General features: G+C 44.8%; 1 protein-coding gene across 1 annotated transcript in view; it reads right to left on the reverse strand.

The window, feature by feature from the left end:
* Window positions 1-12,650: 12,650 nt before the first annotated feature.
* The window catches only part of LOC115192862 (potassium/sodium hyperpolarization-activated cyclic nucleotide-gated channel 1), a 52,320-nt gene continuing 44,238 nt past the window's right edge, over window positions 12,651-20,732 (reverse strand). The window contains exon 8 of the mRNA XM_029751770.1: window positions 12,651-14,889. Coding sequence (XP_029607630.1) covers window positions 13,277-14,889 — 1,613 coding nt within the window. The 3' untranslated portion in view covers window positions 12,651-13,276. The remainder of the gene's footprint in view (window positions 14,890-20,732) is intronic.

Consider the following 20,732-nt stretch of genomic DNA (forward strand, 5'->3'; position numbering starts at 1 on the left):
TTTAAACTGTAAACATTTTTTGACCATTTGATACTGAAAAATAAAATGAAATATAATCAATAAATAATAATAAATTCAAATTGATCAGCAACATTAACTCAGGAGCACAATATATGAAACATTTTGACCTATAAAACAAAAATGAATAAAACAATTTGTGCTGATTTTTTTTTTAAATCAAAATGAGGAAGTCAGGATTAATGGCTACAATGAGCACGTTTTGCAGAGCACAGCTTTTCGAAGCGGGGTTTGAAGCATGATACTGCAACTCTCAGCTCCTGCTCAATGTTTAGCTGGGACCTGTACTTGGTCTTCAGTGCAGCAACAGCAGAGAAGCCAGTCTCACAAAGATAAGATGTTGCAAAAGGAAGAAGAATGCCCATGGCCCTCTGCCCTAAGAGTGGATACTGCCTCTCTACACTCAGCCAGAATTCACTCAGTGTCTGTGATGTGAACCTCAGTCTCAATGTGGAGTCAGACGTCATATCAATGAACTGGTCCTCCTCTGCAGAGCTGAAACCAGTTGGAGCTGGTGCATTGAAAGGATCTCTCACCCAGTCATATTGGGAACTGTTTTCAGGGAAGTACTTTTTAAAGAATCCCATCAGTGATTAAATATGCTCCTTAATATATGGAATCACTGAGGTGGCATCATAGTCAGTAGTGTCAACAAATTCATGCAGGTTCTCGAATGAATCAGTATTTCCTTCATCAAGTCGCCTGCCCCACATTGCAAGCTTTCGAGTGAAAGAGCTGATCTTGTCTGTGACCTGAGGGAGGTGTTTATCTTTCCCTTGAAGCTGTAGATTTAGTTCATTTAGCTTTCCAAATATGTCACTCAGGGAGGCCAGTTTTGCCAGGAAGTTCTCATCACTACATTTTTCTGTGATGTCATACTTGTGCTCCTGCTCCAAAAACATTCTTATCTGCTCTCTGAGCTCAAAAACTCGGGACAAGACTTTTCCTCGTGACAGCCACCTTGCTTCACTGTGAAACAGCACAGCTTGATGTTCAGCTCCCATCTCCTCACAGATAGCAGAGAAGACTCTTGTTTTTAGTGGTCTGGTCTTTATAAAATTGACTACACCTACGTCAGTCATAACCTCACTTAATTCAGAGGAAAGGTGCCTTGATGCCAGTGCTTCTCTGTGTATAACACAGTGTGTCCACTCAGCATTAGGTGAGGCCTTCTTGATGAGTGCCCGAAGTCCTTTTCTCATCCCTACCATGGTCTGTGCACCATCACTGCAAACACCAATGCAGTTCTCCCACTTTAGCCAATTCTCAGTCAGGAAGCAGTCCAGCATTTTGAATAGCTCTTCAGCTGTGGCTCTGTCTCTGACATATTTACAAAAAAGTAGATCCTCACACAGGGAGTTTGTCATGTCAAAACGTACATAAGCGATAAACAAACAGTCTTTGTTGCTGTCAGTTGCTTCATCGAACTGTAAGGCAAAACGTTTGTCTTTGAGTTTATCTACCAGCTGTTCTTTAATATCGTTAGCAATGTCATTTATACGTCTGGCGACAGTGTCATTGGACAGAGGGATAGCTTTTATTTTTGCAGCACTTGCGTCATCCAGCATGACAGAGACCATGTCTAATGCTGCAGGCAGTATCAGCTCCTCTGCTATGGAGTGGGGTTTTTTGCACTGAGCAATTTGGTACGCCACCTTATATGATGCTAACAGTGCTCGCTGGTTTACTGAAGTAGCATTCACAAAGCGGGACGATTGTTGACAATATTCGGCACGTTTTCGCTGAAAAAAACTCAAGCGGCTTATCAGCGTGATTGGGGTGTAATGTCTTTAAGTGACGCCTTAATTTATTTGGCTTCACGCAGTCCGCTGCCAACATTTTTAGACACAGTAAACATACCGGTCTTTCCTCGTCTCCCACCGTAGTCACAGTGAAGCCAAGCGCGACATACGCTTAGTCATATGTTATCTGCACTTCATATCTCCTGCTCTGTGCTGTGTGCTCTTGTTCGGTTAAAAAAAACTACTACGCGGCAAAAAAAAGCGTGTTCCCCGGGGTCACGCGCCCCCCCTGGCATCGCTCCGAGCCCCCCCAGGGGGGCGCGCCCCACTATTTGAGAAGGACTGGGTTATAGGAACAGGAGAGAGGTAAAGGGGAGGGGTTATAGGAACAGGAGAGAGGTAAAGGGGAGGGGTTATAGGAACAGGAGATAGGTAAAGGGGAGGGGTTATAGGAACAGGAGAGAGGTAAAGGGGGGGTTATAGGAACAGGAGAGAGGTAAAGGGGAGGGGTTATAGGAACAGGAGAGAGGTAAAAGGGAGGGGTTTAGGAACAGGAGAGAGGTAAAGGGGAGTGGTAATGTAATTTGAGGTAGTTCAAGGAACAAGCACAATGCACATGGTGTTGGTCTAGCCAGAGCCTGGACACCAGCCGGTCACAACAATGACCACATCTCCAGACTTAAAGAACTGACGACGCTTTCCTGGAGGAGGGGAAAGCGACAGAGAGAGGTGTTAATGGTACTAGAGACAGAGAGAGGTGTTAATGGTACTAGAGACAGAGAGAGGTGTTAATGGTACTAGAGACAGAGAGGTGTTAATGGTACTAGAGACAGAGAGGTGTTAATGGTACTAGAGACAGAGAGGTGTTAATGGTACTAGAGACAGAGAGAGGTGTTAATGGTACTAGAGACAGAGAGAGGTGTTAATGGTACTAGAGACAGAGAGAGGTGTTCATGGTACTAGAGACAGAGAGGTGTTAATGGTACTAGAGACAGAGAGAGGTGTTAATGGTACTAGAGACAGAGAGAGGTGTTAATGGTACTAGAGACAGAGAGAGGTGTTAATGGTACTAGAGACAGAGAGAGGTGTTAATGGTACTAGAGACAGAGAGAGGTGTTAATGGTACTAGAGACAGAGAGAGGTGTTAATGGTACTAGAGACAGAGAGAGGTGTTAATGGTACTAGAGACAGAGAGGTGTTAATGGTACTAGAGACAGAGAGAGGTGTTAATGGTACTAGAGACAGAGAGGTGTTAATGGTACTAGAGACAGAGAGGTGTTAATGGTACTAGAGACAGAGAGAGGTGTTAATGGTACTAGAGACAGAGAGGTGTTAATGGTACTAGAGACAGAGAGAGGTGTTAATGGTACTAGAGACAGAGAGAGGTGTTAATGGTACTAGAGACAGAGAGAGGTGTTAATGGTACTAGAGACAGAGAGAGGTGTTAATGGTACTAGAGACAGAGAGAGGTGTTAATGGTACTAGAGACAGAGAGAGGTGTTAATGGTACTAGAGACAGAGAGAGGTGTTAATGGTACTAGAGACAGAGAGAGGTGTTAATGGTACTAGAGACAGAGAGGTGTTAATGGTACTAGAGACAGAGAGGTGTTAATGGTACTAGAGACAGAGAGGTGTTAATGGTACTAGAGACAGAGAGAGGTGTTAATGGTACTAGAGACAGAGAGAGGTGTTAATGGTACTAGAGACAGAGAGAGGTGTTAATGGTACTAGAGACACAGAGAGGTGTTAATGGTACTAGAGACAGAGAGAGGTGTTAATGGTACTAGAGACAGAGAGAGGTGTTAATGGTACTAGAGACAGAGAGAGGTGTTAATGGTACTAGAGACAGAGAGAGGTGTTAATGGTACTAGAGACAGAGAGGTGTTAATGGTACTAGAGACAGAGACGTGTTAATGGTACTAGAGACAGAGAGAGGTGTTAATGGTACTAGAGACAGAGAGAGGTGTTAATGGTACTAGAGACAGAGAGAGGTGTTAATGGTACTAGAGACAGAGAGAGGTGTTAATGGTACTAGAGACAGAGAGAGGTGTTAATGGTACTAGAGACAGAGAGAGGTGTTAATGGTACTAGAGACAGTGCATTCAACTAAAGTAGGTAAAACAAGGATCCCCATCACTGCACGTAAGACCTTCCAGAGTCAGAGATAAGAACTGAACAGTGTAATTACTCACCCATCTCCAAGGCGACGTTTACGCGGAGGTCGACATCCTCAGCCCAGACATCGTTAGCAGGCTTGGTGTACAGCATGGGGTAGATACCGCGGTACAGATGGGCCTGGCGGGCTGGCCGCAGCGGGTCACAGCGATGATGGGGGCACGGGGCCTGTAGGTGGACGGATCTAGAACCAGACATAGGAAGGAACGACAGGTTAGAGTCCAGAATAAACACACACGCTTCATTCATACTCTGGACACAGCAGTGGAAGGTTGACAGTAATCATTCTCAATCAAAATGTGAAAATATCAGCCCATTTCAGCACAGAGCTGACTACAGCACAGAGCTGAATGCTTGGGGTCATTGTCCATTTGGAACACCAATTTGTGACGAAGCTTTAACTTCCTGACTGATGTCTTGAGATGTTGCTTCAATATATCCACATAATTTTCCGTCCTCATGATGCCATCTATTTTGTGAAGTGCACCACTCCCTCCTGCAGCAAATCACCCCCACAACATGATGCTGCCACCCCCGTGCTTCATGGTTGGGATGGTGTTCTTCGGCTTGCAAGCGTCCCCCTTTTTTCTCCAAACATGACGATGGTCATTATAGCCAAACAGTTCTATATTTGTTTCATGAGACCAGAGGACATTTCTCCAAAAAGTACAATCTTTGTCCCCATGTGCAGTTGCAAACCGTAGTCTGGCTTGTTTATGGTGGTTTTGGAGCAGTGGCTTCTTCCTTGCTGAGTGGCCTTTCAGGTTATGTCGATATAGGACTCGTTTTATAGATACTTTTGTACCTGTTTCCTCCAGCATCTTCACAAGGTCCTTTGCTGTTGTTCTGGGATTGATTATATTTTTTCGCACCAAAGTACGTTCATCTCTAGGAGACAGAACGCGTCTCCATCCTGAGCGGTATGACAGCTGTGTGGTCCCATGGTGTTTATACTTGCGTACTATTGTTTGTACAGATGAACGTGGTACCTTCAGGCGTTTGGAAATTTCTCCCAAGGATGAACCAGACTTGTGGAGGTCCATCATTTTTTTCTGAGGTCTTGGCTGATTTCTTTTGATTTTCCCATGATGTCAAACAAAGACGCACTGAGTTTGAAGGTAGGCTTTGAAATACATCCACACGTACACCTCCAATTGACTCAAATTATGTCAATTAGCCTATCAGAAGCTTCTAAAGCCATGACATAATTTTCTCGAATTTTACAAGCTGTTTAAAGGCACAGTCAACTTAGTGTATGTAAACTTCTGACCCACTGGAATTGTGATACAGTGAATTATAAGTGAAATAATCTGTCTGTAAACAGTTGTTGGAAAGATTACTTGTGTCATGCACAAAGTAGATGTCCTAACCGACTTGCCAAAACTATTGTTTGTTGACAAGAAATTTGTGGAGTTGTTTTAATGACTCCAACCTAAGTGTATGTAAACTTCTGACTTCAACTGTATATATATATATATATATATATATATATATATATAATATATATATATATATATATATATATATGTGTGTGTTGGTTGTCATAGTACTTATGAAGTACTGTTGTGGGAAGGAAGACACTGGCTGTGCTCTGTCCAACATTATGAAGTACTGTTGTGGGAAGAAAGACATTAGTATTGGCCTCTAGTATAGTTTATTGCATCCAGAAAATGTGTGTGTCAAGTCATCCAGTAGATCCCCCCCAACCATGAACCATGTCGATACAGTTTGTAAAGGTTACAGCTAATAAAGGTTACAGCTTGTAAAGGTTACAGATTGTAAAGGTTACAGCTGGTGAAGGTTACATCTTGTAAAGGTTACAGTTAGTAAAGGTTACAGCTTGTAAAGGTTACAGCTTGTAAAGGTTACAGCTGGTAAAGGTTACAGCTTGTAAAGGTTACAGCTAGTAAAGGTCACAACTTGTAAAGGTTACATACAGCTTGTAAAGGTTACAGCTTGTAAAGGTTACAGCTAATAAAGGTTACAGCTTGTAAAGGTTACAGCTTGTAAAGGTTACAGCTAATAAAGGTTACAGCTTGTAAAGGTTACAGCTAATAAAGGTTACAGCTTGTAAAGGTTACAGCTTGTAAAGGTTACAGCTTGTAAAGGTTACATACAGCTTGTAAAGTTTACAGTTGGTAAAGGTTACATCTTGTAAAGGTTACAGCTAGTAAGGTTACAGCTTGTTAAGGTTACATACAGCTTGTAAAGGTTACAGCTAGTAAAGGTTACAGCTTGTAAAGGTTACAGCTAGTAAAGGTTACAGCTTGTTAAGGTTACATACAGCTTGTAAAGGTTACAGCTAGTAAAGGTTACAGCTTGTAAAGGTTACAGCTTGTAAAGGTTACATACAGCTTGTAAAGGTTACAGCTTGTAAAGGTTACAGCTTGTAAAGGTTACATACAGCTAGTAAAGGTTACAGCTTGTAAAGGTTACAGCTTGTAAAGGTTACAGCTAGTAAAGGTTACAGCTAGTAAAGGTTACAGCTTGTAAAGGTTACAGCTAGTAAAGGTTACAGCTTGTAAAGGTTACAGCTTGTAAAGGTTACAGCTAGTAAAGGTTACAGCTTGTAAAGGTTACAGCTTGTAAAGGTTACAGCTTGTAAAGGTTACATACTGCTAGCAAAGGATATCATAAAGACATTCTACCCACCTGCTACTTTCCACTCTACTTTCATAACATTATCTGGCTATCAAAACCTGCACCTCCAAAATCTAGTGATTTTCAATTATGTTTCTGCTAGTTTGTATTTGCTACAGTTTTGCTGTGGCCTTGCTGCGGCTTTGGGTTAGTACAGTATGTCTCTAATGCATGGCTGAAGGCTGGCAGGATATAATGCATCATTCTCCCCACTCCTCTTCTGACATCTACCAAGAGCCCCCTTCTGGTTGAAGAGTCTTTGATGAATCTTTGGCAAAACGTTCCTTTTTATCAGAATGGTGAATAACTTGTGTAGGTTATTCACAGTAAAAGGTCCCAAGTGTAGGTTATTAATAGTAAAAGACAAATGTAGGTTCATGACAGTATAGTAGTTTTAATCACCTTGTTATCCCACTGCTCACAGCTCATCCAATCTCTGTACTCTTCAAGCCGGATACATCACCACAATGCCAAGTGATACGCAAGTCACTAACACACCTCCACACACGCACGCACGCACGCACGCACGCACGCACGCACGCACACACACACACACACACACACACACACACACACACACACAACCCAATGTCACACAGATTTCCACATGTACAACCTCCTACAAAGCTCCTCCTACAGTGATTACCACATTCCTGCTATCTGTGTGGCCGGAGCTTTATGACTGGGGAGCCAATCATCAGGGAGGAGACCTGCTTTATGACTGGGGAACCAATCCTCATGGAGGAGACATGCTTTATGACTGGGGAACCAATCCTCATGGAGGAGACATGCTTTATGACTGGGGAACCAATCCTCAGGGAGGAGACCTGCTTTATGACTGGGGAACCAATCCTCAGGGAGGAGACCTGCTTTATGACTGGGGAACCAATCCTCAGGGAGGAGACCTGCTTTATGACTGGGGAACCAATCCTCAGGGAGGAGACCTGCTTTATGACTGGGGAACCAATCCTCAGGGAGGAGACCTGCTTTATGACTGGGGAACCAATCCTCAGGGAGGAGACCTGCTTTATGACTGGGGAACCAATCCTCAGGGAGGAGACAGTCCCGCAGACTAACAGAGACCTGCTTTATGACTGGGGAACCAATCCTCAGGGAATGGACTTGATCAACTAGCCAACCTACTACTATAACCTTTCCAATCCAGTATACTGTGCACTGAAGACTATAGAATTGTTAGACCATTGTATGTAATATGTAAACTACAATCGTCACGTGCATCATTCTATCTCGCATCTGTTATTTGTAAGTCTAAATAGGTAAAGTATGACTGAGGATTTACGGAACGTTTGAAGAGCAGTGACAAACAATGGTTCGAAGGAAAATGAAAATTTTCTTCAGTATCTTGTCTTCCATAGTATGGGCTCTTTTTCTGAAATTATGTATTATGTTTATCGACAGCAATGATATTTCATTAAACGCAGATTATGGATAGAGTGCTTGTTTCAGGACCAAAGGAATGCAGATTTGGGTACCTCATATGATGGGATATGACAACACAGACAGGAAGATCAGGAATCTGTCTGTGTAGTTGGGAGATCATATATTTTTTTTTTCAATGGTTAAAAAAAAAAACGCTTTGAATATCTGTCCACTTGTAGTGGGCATCGTGTACGAAAGGCATCAATCTAGCATAAGCAACGTGATCACACCATCTAGTGGCTGTTTGTAGAAGTACCAGAGCGGCTTTTAACCCATCTGGCTGACGATAATTTATTTTCTTCGTCCATCAAAGCCACAGAGGAGAATATAATAGAGTGTGTATGTTAGTGTGTTAGGGATACACGACCTTGATAATCATACGGTCTGAACTGGTCTAACAGCTGCATTACAGGCAGAGGATTTGAGAAAATGGTACCAGCAATCACACAATTACCAAAGGTCCTCAAACAATACTTTATGTTGGACAGAAATGAATCGCGTAAAGTATGAAACCATTAAAAAAAATGTCAGTGATGTATGTATATGTCACATCATGCTCTTTATATTACACGACAGAAAGAATGGCCTGAAATAAAAATTATAGAATATAATCCTGTCCGTTTGCAATGTCAACACTAGATAACAGCATGCAGTTAGAAACATCATTATAATCCAGATTAAAGCTCTGTGACTTTCCAATGGCATTTCAACAGATGTTAAAATCTCCTAATCACTACTCACATTCATACCGAGAAAACAATCACAACAGCAAAGACAGCCGCTAGTCGTTCACCGGAAGTGAGATTTTATTATTGCATCCAATTCAATAACACCCCCCCCCCCAACAAAAAAAAAATATATGATTTTGTTCAACATTGGTCATCATGGAATTATGAGGTACGGGAAGCCAAAAGCAACAAATGTAATACATATTAATGAAAAAAAATCACACCGCAACACAGTAAAGCGTCCATCTTAAAGGTACAATCTGGGATCAAGATGATGAATTTAGAAGGCCTATTGAACAGATTCCCATATATCCAATGGGTCTTAGAACACAATATAATGAATCCCAGACAGTAGCCTCAATAACCAGAGAGAGTGCACTCAAGGCTGAGATCTGGTCTGATATTCAATCCAATGCTACGCGACACCTCTGTTGTAGGGCGTTGTAGTGGAGAGGAGAGGGAGGGAGGAATAGTAATGGAAGATTGATCCACCGCTAGTATCAGTGACTGGGTAAGTGACTGTTGTTATCTATAACCCCTGGAAGATTGATCCACCACTAGTATCAGTGACTGGGTAAGTGACTGTTGTTATCTATAACCCCTGGAAGATTGATCCACCGCTAGTATCAGTGACTGGGTAAGTGACTGTTGTTATCTATAACCCCTGGAAGATTGATCCACCACTAGTATCTCTCTCTCTCTGTGTGTGTGTGTGTGTGTGTGTGTGTGTGTGTGTGTGTGTGTGTGTGTGTGTGTGTGTGTGTGTGTGTGTGTGTGTGTGTGTGCGCAACTGAGGCCTTTGGAATGGATTCTCACGGGCATGACCTTATGATTAGTTCAATCTAATCACAAGGTCATGCCCAGGTCAGATAAAAAGGTCAGAGGTCAGTTAAACAGGTCAGAGGTGCAGATAAATACAAGTCAAACATAAATATATGAAATGATATACACAACAAGCAGGATGTATAAATATGCAGAGATTGGGGAAAATCGAAGGGCCTGGGTTTGTCAACCTTTTCAGAACAAGAGTCCCCTTTTCAAAATAAGAGTAAATTGTTGATAACTCTTGATCAGTTCAATATATGTCTCATTCCTATGTCTGTGGACAATATGATTTACAGAACGTTGTCAAGAAGACCAGAACAATCTTTTCATCATAAGGGATATAGTAAACCTTGAAAATACATGACAATATGACGGAGAAAAGGAGCAGCAGTTTTTTCAACAGATGTCAAATCTTAAATAATGACTATGGATAGATAATCTTAAATCATAAAACAACGAAACAAAAGTAAAATATACAGCAAAATGACACCCAGGAGTTATATCATATATCTCAGTGTTCTCAAAGCAACAGCCTCTAGCCCATCGGCAGGTCAGTCTCCAGCGCGTCGTTGTCTCGCAGACATTTAATTCAATGACCTCATGTCGCTAAACCTGGGTCTTGTACATTAGAGCACGCAACGGAAAACTAAAATATTCTTTTTTGGGGGGCGGGGGGACAAGTCCAGGTAGTCCCTCCAAGTTTCAGTCCGTTCTCTTCTGTTTAGTGCCAAATGAACAAAACACTATCTCCGGTTTATCTTGTGTTTAGGTCTGGCGAACACCTCATTTACCCGTCTATCCATGTTGTTATGGACGAAGAGCTGTAATTCAATTCACTGTGCCTCTGTCTGTACTTTCTGTATACCCCCACACACACAGGTTGTGTACAGTACAGTCATTACACCAAACACACAGACCTCAGATGGATGTCTGTATATTCTCTGTGCCCATAGGGGAAACAAGCTTATCATTCTGTGACTGATGTTCATACTGCAATGGTAGGAGTTGTTAAAAAAAGAGAATGTCTTGAAAACTGTGCGCAGTACATCTCTGTCAACAAGCTTTCACTGCCATGTCGGCCAAGGTCGGGTGAAGCGTGCGTGTTTTTGCTTTGGCCTGTTCTCCCTAAGGACTGAATGTCTGTGCTCGGTGACTGGCTGACTGAAGAGGTGCATGTGTTTCTGGTGCTCCTTAATTTAATGATATGCATTTAAACTTTTTAAGTTGGGGGCACCATTGCTACCAATGAAAAATGACAATTAAGAGCCCAGTGTGTAGGTAGAGGAGGTGCCTTACAGGAAACATGACAGACTATCAATAGCCAAAGCTGAATGAGTTAACATTTTCTTTTTGTTTTAAGCTTTTTTCCTTTATGTTTTTTTCCCTCTCTATTCTCACAAGGTTTACTGTATTCTCACAAGGTTTACTGTATTCTCACAAGGTTTACTGTATTCTCACAAGGCTTACTGTATTCTCACAAGATTTACTGTATTCATTTCCAAACTGTTACTTTAAAATCCAGTTATTTGTCAAAAACATACATTCATGTCTTTTGATAAAATAATATGTTTGATAACTAGGCTAGCAAAAAATATATATATAGTGTGTAAGCGTAAATATTCATAGAAAACATACACAAGGATCTGTCCAATATGGCTGAAACAAGATAGTGGAAGACATACCATCGACATCTTTCAGTTAATCTCTGAAATTACAAAAAAAAAGTGCAGTTCAGTCAAAGTTCTTTAGCTTGCTATCAAGTCTCTTTGGGTGGTCTCACGTTCACCTCACCTCCACAACATGTTATCACAATACGCTGAGAAAATATAATAATATTAAAAAAAGGAAAAATATTGTTGGTGTTATTCTGAACTTAAAAAGAATCTCTATAGGGTAAAATGTTAGATAAATACACTATATGATCAAAAGTATGTGGACACCCGCTCATCAAACATCTCATTCCAAAATCATGGGCATTAATATGGAGTTGGTCCCCTTTTTGCTGCTATAACAGCCTCCAATCTTCTGGGAAGGCTTTCCACTAGATGTTGGAACATTGCTGCGGGGGACTTGCTTCCATTCAGCCACAAGAGCGTTAGTGAGGTTGGGCACTGATGTTGGGCGATTAGGCCTGGCTCGCATTCAACGTTCCAATTCATCCCAAAGGTGTTCGATGGGGTTGAGGTCAGGGCTCTGTGCAGGCCAGTCAATTGTTCCACACCGATATCTCGACAAACCATTTCTGTATGGACCTCGCTTTGTGCACAGGAGCATTGTCATGCTTAAACAAGAAAGGGCCTTCCCCAAACTGTTGCCACAAAGTTGGAAGCCCAGAATCATCTAGAATGTCATTGTATGCTGTAGCTTTAAGATTTCCCTTCACTGGAACTAAGGGGCCTAGCCCGAACCATGGAAAACCTCCCCAGACCATTGTTCCACCTCCACCAAACTCCTGGCATCCTGGCATCCGCCAAACCCAGATTTGTTTGTCGGACTGCCAGATGGTGAAGCGTGATTCATTACTCCAGAGAACGCGTTTCCACTGCTCCAGAGTCCAATGGTGGCGAGTTTTACACCAATCCAGCCGACACTTGGCATTGCGCATGGTGATCTTAGGCCTGTGTGCGAATGCTCGGCCATGGAAAAACATTTCATGAAGCTCCCGACTAACAGTTCTTATGCTAATGTTGCTACCAGAGGCAGTTTGGAACTAGGTACTGAGTGTTGCAACCAAGGACAGATGATTTGTATGCGCTACGCTCTTCAGCACTCGGCGGTGCCGTTCTGTGAACTTGTGTGGCCTACCACTTCACGGCTGAGCCGTAGTTGCTCCTAGATGTTTCCACTTCACAACAACACCACTTACAGTTGACCGGGGCAGCTCTAGCAGGGCAGAAATTTGACTGACTTGTTGGAAAGATGGCATCCTATGACAATGGCATGTTGAAAGTCACTGAGCTCTTCAGTACGGCCCATTCTACTGCCAATGTTGTCTATGGAGATTGCATAGCTGTGTGCTCGGTTTTATATACCTGTCAGCAACGGTTGTGGCTGAAATAGCCAAATCCACTAAGGGTGTGTCCACATACTTTTGTATATATAGTGTATGTCTGAACAACAGCTTTCAAAACAAATACCTTAACACAAAATTACAATGTGAGGATATAGGCTACAATACATATTGTACATTATTGGAAATTGATCAGTATACTTTCTTGTGGTTTAACATTATCCAACAATCCATATTGGTACAGTGCCTCCACATTCAACATAGTACAGTAGTAACATTGTACTGTAGAAAAATACTTAACCCAGCGGGCAAAGATGGCTGAAATGACGTCATTACCACTCGTTTACAACCAGAACTGGTTTCGCCCGCTGGGAACTCTGTCCTTTTACGTCAGGTCATTCACTCTGCATTAAAAATACATCTCTGTCCTAAGTTTTTTTCCTCCAATATGGATATGCACTCATTCACACCCTCCTTGAATTAAAAAACCTACACTAGCGATTAAAAAACACAATGCCAATACCGAAGACAATTTCCCCATAGTTTAGACATCGCAGGAGGGTGTGTTTAAACCTCACAGGTTGGAGGGGAGTTTGGAGAGTCTGTACTCTGCCTCGGATGTCTTGGCCGGGGTAGCAGGGTGACTGGGGTTGGGATACGAAGAGGTCGGTGCTCCTTGGTTCACGGGAGTTGGAAGTTCAGATCCCGAGGGAGTGTAGTGACTCAGAGGTGTGACGTGGGAGTTTATTACTGCTACCCTCTGCCAAGGGAGGAGAGGAGAAGTGAGAAGAACCAGACCCCCCTGAAGGTATGGAGAGAGACGGTTTGGATAGAGACCCTTCTTGGGGCAGGTAGTTGCCTGAGCCAGAGGTGGAAACAGTGGAGATAGTTCTGACATCCTGGGTGAAGAGATCCACTAAGGACTCTGCCCTCTGCCCCCTTTCGTCTACCCTAGCGGGGCATGACGTCTGTGGGGTGAGGGAGCTGTGAGAGCCCATGGTGCTGGAGGGTTGGCTGTGGAGCTGGCTGAGATGGCTGAGGTGATGATGGTGAAGCACCGTCCTTCCTGTCAGTGGGCTCTGGATGGTGGGGCTGGGTGCCCCCGGTGGGGTGCAGGTCGGGGAGCCATCCCCTGATCCGTACTGGGCCAGCGAGGCTAGGGCAGAGTGGGAAGAATGGGCAGAGTCCACCGGGAGAACCTGAGGGAGGAGGCCAGCGTGGAGGCCTGGGTGGAGGGTGGGATGGAGGCTGGACTGCAGACCCGCCAGACTGTGATGCACCAGAGAGGATGAGGCTCCACCACTTCCAAGGCTGGCCTGTTGTGGGATAGGTATAGATAGAAACCCACTGGAGCAGTGGTGTTGGGTGGTGTAGCTAGGGCTGGTGCTGGCGTAGGAACAGTGGGAGTGTGGGGGGAGGAGGTGGCCTGCTCTCGCCTGATGTTCACCAGAGCCCATCCCCCTCTGGACGTGCTGAGAGCTGGTAGCGTGACAGGAAGAGGAGTCGTGTTGCTGTAGCTGGCTCAGGATGGGGCTGACAGAGCTACAGATGAGAGGGCTTAGGGTGGAACCAGAGGGGGCTGAGAACCTTCCCGAGTCCATGGTGGGTCTCCCTGATGCCCCCTGCTGGTGGGAACTTGGTGGGCTGTAGGGGTGGTGGTGGTGGTGGAGCTGGGCTGCGCAGGAGGAGGAGGACGGATACCCCTGGATTGAGGCCTGGCCCAAGGGGAAGGGAGAGCCTCCGCTGGGCTGGGCCTGGAAGTTGGTGGTGGTGGTGGGCTGGTACATGGAGGTCATAGGTGACAGAGGAGACATGGAGGAGGAGGTGGAGACTAGATGTTGCGCCCGAAACGAGGCTAATATCGGAGTGTCCACTCCAGAATGGAACTTCACAGAACCGGCCGGGGATGCAGCCCCGGAGCCACAGCCAGGAACGCACATACCTCCAGCTGCAGACACGCCCACAAACACGCCCCTCTCCAAACGGTGGCCTCCTGGATCCTTGAACGACCTGGAGACGGGGAGCGGATGGTGGAAGAGGATGGGAGGGAGCTGGGCTTGGAGCTGGGAGTGGGAGAAGGCCAGAGCCAGGGATGTGGTGGCTGCAGCGGCCTGGAGGGGGCCCTGGACCAAGGGAGCCCAGATGACCCCTGAGGTGGAGGATGGGAGGTCCAGGGACGCGGGAGAGATGTTGCTCTGGATAGCCATGTCACGGTCATGCTGTACGATCCTCTGGATGATCTCATTCTCCTGGAGGTTCACAGCTCCTGAGTTCTGGGCGACTTTGTGTTGGAGCACAGAGTTCCTCTTTCCTGTAGAGAAGAAGAGAGAGTAGTAGTATGTGAGGAAAGACAAGGGGTTAGAGTTAGAGTTAGGGTCTGTCTTGTACAGTCTAAACCTTCTAAAGCACCCAGAGAGCAGATTTTATGACCTAAAGACCACTGTTGCAGTCATCTTTGGGTGTTGCTGTCATATTAGATTCAGCATAGGAGAGAACCAGAACTTGAGAGAGTCCCGTTGGTAAGGCTATATTAAACCCTGCTTGTCATCCATTAAACCACAGCTAAATGAAGGTCTTTTTAACACAATGCTTTCACCTCAGGGCAGTGAGATATAACGTTCCCCCTTTCTGAAATTAAAAAAACGATCAAATGTGCCAACATAAGAGATCGCCAACTTGAATTCTCACACTTTTCTTTCCACATATTCAGCCAGTTCAAATCCTTCCACATTGTAATTCACGTGCATTTGGTTCATTCTATAGCTAGAGGACACCTGATATCTCCAGGAGTGATTAGTATCATGTTTGTCTTTATCTGTTGTGGTCTAGTACTGTTTTCTTTGCTTGCTGGGGCCATTTCCTTTAAGTGCTGTCTGTCTTCCCAGTAGCTTACCTGGTGTGTGAACTGACTCATCTTACCTAGTGATTTTCAGATCTCATTTTGCTTATTTTGTAGCTTTGGCAACTACACTGAGTATACAACAGTGGAGGCTGCTGAGGGGAGGACGGCTCATGATAATGGCTGGAATGGAGCAAATGGAATGGCATCAAACACTTGGAAACCATGGAAACCGTGTGTTTGATACCATTCCACTGATTCCGCTCCAGCGATTAACACGAGCCCGTCCTCCCTAATTAAGGTGCCACCAACCTCCTGTGGTATACAAAACATTAAGAACACCTGCTCTTTCCATGACATAGACTGACCAGGTGAATCCAGGTGAAAGCTATGATCCCGTATTGATGTCACCTGTTAAATCCACTTCAATCAGTGTAGATGAAGGGGAGGAGACAGGTTATAGAAGGATTTTAAGCCTTGAGACAATTGAGACGTGTGCCATTCAGAGGATGAATGGGCAAGACAAAGATTTAAGTGCCTTTGAAAGGGGTATGGTAGTAGGTGCCAGGCGCACCGGTTTGAGTCAAGAACAGGAACTCTGCTGGGTTTTTCAGGCTCAACAGTTGTGTGTTTCAAGAATGGTCCACCACCCAAGGGACATTAAGCAATACGCTGGACCTAATCTTTACTAGAGGCTGTTCTCCTACCAATCCCACTGTAACCCCCCTCCAAGTCTCTGATCAATACTTTGTTCCTTTTCCCTCTCCTACAACCCTACCCAGATGGTTATGTGCTGTCACAATCTTCACTCTCTCTCTTTCCCACTACTCTCTCTTCTTCTATCCTATCATCTCTCCCTTCTGCTAAATCCTTCTCCCTCCTGTATCCTGATTCTGCCTCTTCAACCCTACTCTCCCCCCTTTCCGCATCCTATGACTGGCACTGTCTCCTTTCCTCCCGGCCGGCTCGGCCCTCCCCTCCTGCTCCGTGGCTGAGTGACTCATTGTGAGCTTACAGAACAGGGCTGTGGGGAGCTGAGCGAAAATGGAGGAAAACTAAACTTTTAGAGGACCTATCATCCTTTCACTACCTTCTCTTCCTCTGTATCCTCTGCTAAAGCCATTTTCTATTACTCCAAATTCCATGCTTCTGCCCCTAACCCTAGGAAACTCTTTTCCACCTTCTCCTCCCTCCTTAATCCTTCACCCCCTCGCCCTCCCTCCTCCCTCTCTGCGGACAACTTTTTCAAACACTTTGACGATATCCGCTCCTGGTTCGCTCAGCCTATTGAGTCCAATTTCCCACTACCCTACGCCTTGACCTCTTTCTTCCCTCTCTCTCCAGAGGACATCCTGTGACTAGTGAGGTCCGGCCACCAAACAACCTGCCCACTCGACCCCAACCCCTCCTCCCTTCTCCAGACCATCTCTGGAGACCTTCTCCCATTCCTCACTTCCCTCATCAACTCATCCCTGACCACTGGCTGTGTCCCCTCTGACTTCAAAATGTCCTGAGTCGCTCCCCTCCTCAAGAAACCAACACTTGACCCCTGATTGGAAGTGATGCAGACAATAACATTGATGGAAGCTACAATCTATCTGCAATATTAAAGCTGATCTACCCCCTAAAAAAAATATATAAATAATAAATAAATACATTTACTAAATTTAGAAAACACTTGACCCGTGTGACGTCAAAAACTACAGACCAGTATCCCTTTTTTAATTATTTCCGTCTCTGACCAACTCTCTTGTTATCTCTCTCAGAACGGTCTTCTTGACCCTAACCAGTAAGGCTTCAAGACGGGTCACTCAACCCGAGACTGCTCTTCTCTGTGTCACAGAGGCTCTCTGAACTGCCAAAGCTGACTCTCTCTTCTCTGTTCTCATCCTCCTAGATCTATCCGCTGCCTTCAACACCATGAACCATCAGATCGTCCTCTCCACCCTCTCAGAGCTGGGCATCTCAGGCTCTGCAAACTCTTGGATTGCATCCTACCTGGCAGGCCGCTTTCTACCAGGTGACGTGGAGAGGATCTGTATCTGCACCACGTACTCTCACTACTGGTGTCCCCCACTACTGGTGTCCCTCCTCTCCTCCTCTCTCTATACACCAAGTCACTCAGCTCCGGCATATCCTCACATGGTCTCTCCTATCATTGTATGTGGATGACACTCTACTCCTTCCCCCGCACATTGACTCTGTACCGGTATCCCCTGTATATAGCCTCTACATTGACTCTGTACCAGTACCCCCTGTATATAGCCTCTACATTGACTCTGTACCGGTACCCCCTGTATATAGCCTCCACATTGACTCTGTACCGGTACCCCCTGTATATAGCCTGCACATTGACTCTGTACCGGTACCCCCTGTATATAGCCTCCACATTGACTCTGTACCGGTACCCCCCTGTATATAGCCTCCACATTGACTCTGTACTGGTACCCCCCTGTATATAGCCTCCACATTGACTCTGTACCGGTACCCCTCTGTATATAGCCTCCACATTGACTCTGTACCGGTACCCCCTGTATATAGCCTCCACATTGACTCTGTACCGGTACCCCCCTGTACATAGCCTCCATATTGACTCTGTACCAGTACCCCCTGTATATAGCCTCCACATTGACTCTGTACCGGTACCCCCCTGTATATAGCCTCCACATTGACTCTGAACCGGTACCCCCCGTATATAGCCTCCACATTGACTCTGTACCGGTACCCCCCTGTACATAGCCTCCACACTGACTCTGTACCAGTACCCCCTGTATATAGCCTCCACATTGACTCTGTACCGGTACCCCCCTGTATATAGCCTCCACATTGACTCTGTACTGGTACCCCCTGTATATAGCCTCCACATTGACTCTGTACTGGTACCCCCTGTATATAGTCTCCACATTGATTCTGTACCGGTACCCCCCTGTATATAGCCTCCACATTGACTCTGTACCAGTACCCCTTGTATATAGCCTCCACATTGACTCTGTACTGGTACCCCCTGTATATAGCCTCCACATTGACTCTGTACTGGTACCCCCTGTATATAGCCTCCACATTGACTCTGTACCGGTACACCCTGTATATAGCCTCCACATTGACTCTGTACCGGTACCCCCTGTATATAGCCTCCACATTGACTCTGTACTGGTACCCCCTGTATATAGCCTCCACATTGACTCTGTACCGGTACCCCCTGTATATAGCCTCCACATTGACTCTGTACTGGTACCCCCTGTATATAGCCTCCACATTGACTCTGTACTGGTACCCCCTGTATATAGCCTCCACATTGACTCTGTACCGGTACCCCCCTGCATATAGCCTCCACATTGACTCTGTACCGGTACCCCCTGTATATAGCCTCGGTATTGTTATTTTATTGTGTTACTTTTTATTACATTTTTAACTTTAGTTTATTTAGTACATTTTTCTTAACTCTATTTCTTGAACTGCATTGTTGGTTAAGGGCTTGTAAGTAAGCATTTCACGGTAAGATCTACACCTGTTGTATTTGGAGAATGTGACAAATAACTATGATTTGATTCCTGACACCCAGGCGGCGACACGCCTCTCTGCGTGCCTGGCATATATCTCAGCTTGGATGTCGACCCACCACCTCAACAAGACGGAGCTCCCGGAAAAGGCCTGCAAGCTCAAAGACCTCTCCATCACGGTTGACAACTCCACGGTGTCCCCCTCCCAGTGTGCAAATAACCTTGGCATGACCCTGGACAACACCCTGTTGTTCTCTGCAAACATCAAAGCAGTGACTTGCTCCTACAGGTTCATGTTCTACAACATCCGTAGAGTATGACCCTACCTCACACAGGAAGCAGCACAGGTCCTAATCCTGTGGATGAGTCGAAGCTCTCACCCACTACAAGACCTTGGTACTTGCCTACGGAGCAGCAAGAGGAACTGTCCCTCCCTACCTTCAGGCTGTGCTCAAACCCTACACCCCAACCCGAGCACTCCGTTCTGCCACCTCTTGGCCTATGGGAGGTCAGCCCCTGCTCAGCCCAGTCCAAGCTAATAGCTACTTTATCCCTCTAGAGTCTAAGCCGGGGGAGGGGGGGTTCTACTAAGCTAACATATTGAATTGTTTTAAGATGGTCATACCAAGGATCATTTAGCTTTTTCATTTGGAATTTTAAGACCCCTTAAGGTATCAATTATTTGATGAAACATTGAGTTTGGCATTACTGCTATTAGCCAATAGAAACCCATTAAATAACAGATTAGTTACGTGGAACAACAGATAGTTCCCCAAAAAATCTAAAGGAAGTTTGTTTTAAAGTGTCTCTCCTATATCTGAGAGATATAAGGAAACCATTTTTTATTATGTATTTATGCCCTTATTTTTGGCACTAAACTATCTCCATATATACTTCCATTCATTTTTTAAATTCATACGGGACCTTTAGAAGAGTCTTGTGAGGCTTGTACATGCTCGTGAGAGTCTCACCTTTCCTCATATTAGTGTGTAGCCATAACGGTTCAGACGCTACACATAGACGTTGGCAGAAGAGGCTGTACCAACTACAGACGAGTCCCGTGACACTGTTCCAACGATACAGACGTTTTGGTGAGAAGACCTATTTTCAGGATGTCTCATGGTCTGACTAACACCTCTCTAGCTCTGTCACCTTTCACCACAGATGTGAAAGTGCCATATCGGCAGATATCTAGCTTAAACAGACAGATTTTGATGGGGATTTTTTTACTATGTTAATTCAATTGTAGGCTAAGGGTTATTGAGGAAATATTTACATTTTAATTTTAGTCATTTAGCAGACGCTCTTATCCAGAGCGACTTACAGTAGTGAATGCATACATTTCATAAAAAAAATTCTCCATACTGGTCCCCCGTGGGAATTGAACCCACAACCCTGGCGTTGCAAACATCAAGCTGGCGTTGCAAACACCATGCTCTACCAACTGAGCCACACGGGACCCACTATGACTGTGGTTGTCCCACCTAGCTATCTTAAGATGAATGCACTAAACTGTAAGTGGCTCTGGATAAGAGAGCCTGCTAAATGACTCACTACTGTAAGTGGCTCTGGATAAGAGAGTCTGATAAATGACTCACTACTGTAAGTGGCTCTGGATAAGAGAGTCTGCTAAATGACTCACTACTGTAAGTGGCTCTGGATAAGAGAGTCTGATAAATGACTCACTACTGTAAGTGGCTCTGGATAAGAGAGTCTGCTAAATGACTCACTACTGTAAGTGGCTCTGGATAAGAGAGTCTGCTAAATGACTCACTACTGTTAGTGGCTCTGGATAAGAGAGTCTGCTAAATGACT

The sequence above is a fragment of the Salmo trutta genome, chromosome 4, assembly GCF_901001165.1.
Source record: "Salmo trutta chromosome 4, fSalTru1.1, whole genome shotgun sequence".
NCBI classification, from domain to species: domain Eukaryota; kingdom Metazoa; phylum Chordata; class Actinopteri; order Salmoniformes; family Salmonidae; genus Salmo; species Salmo trutta.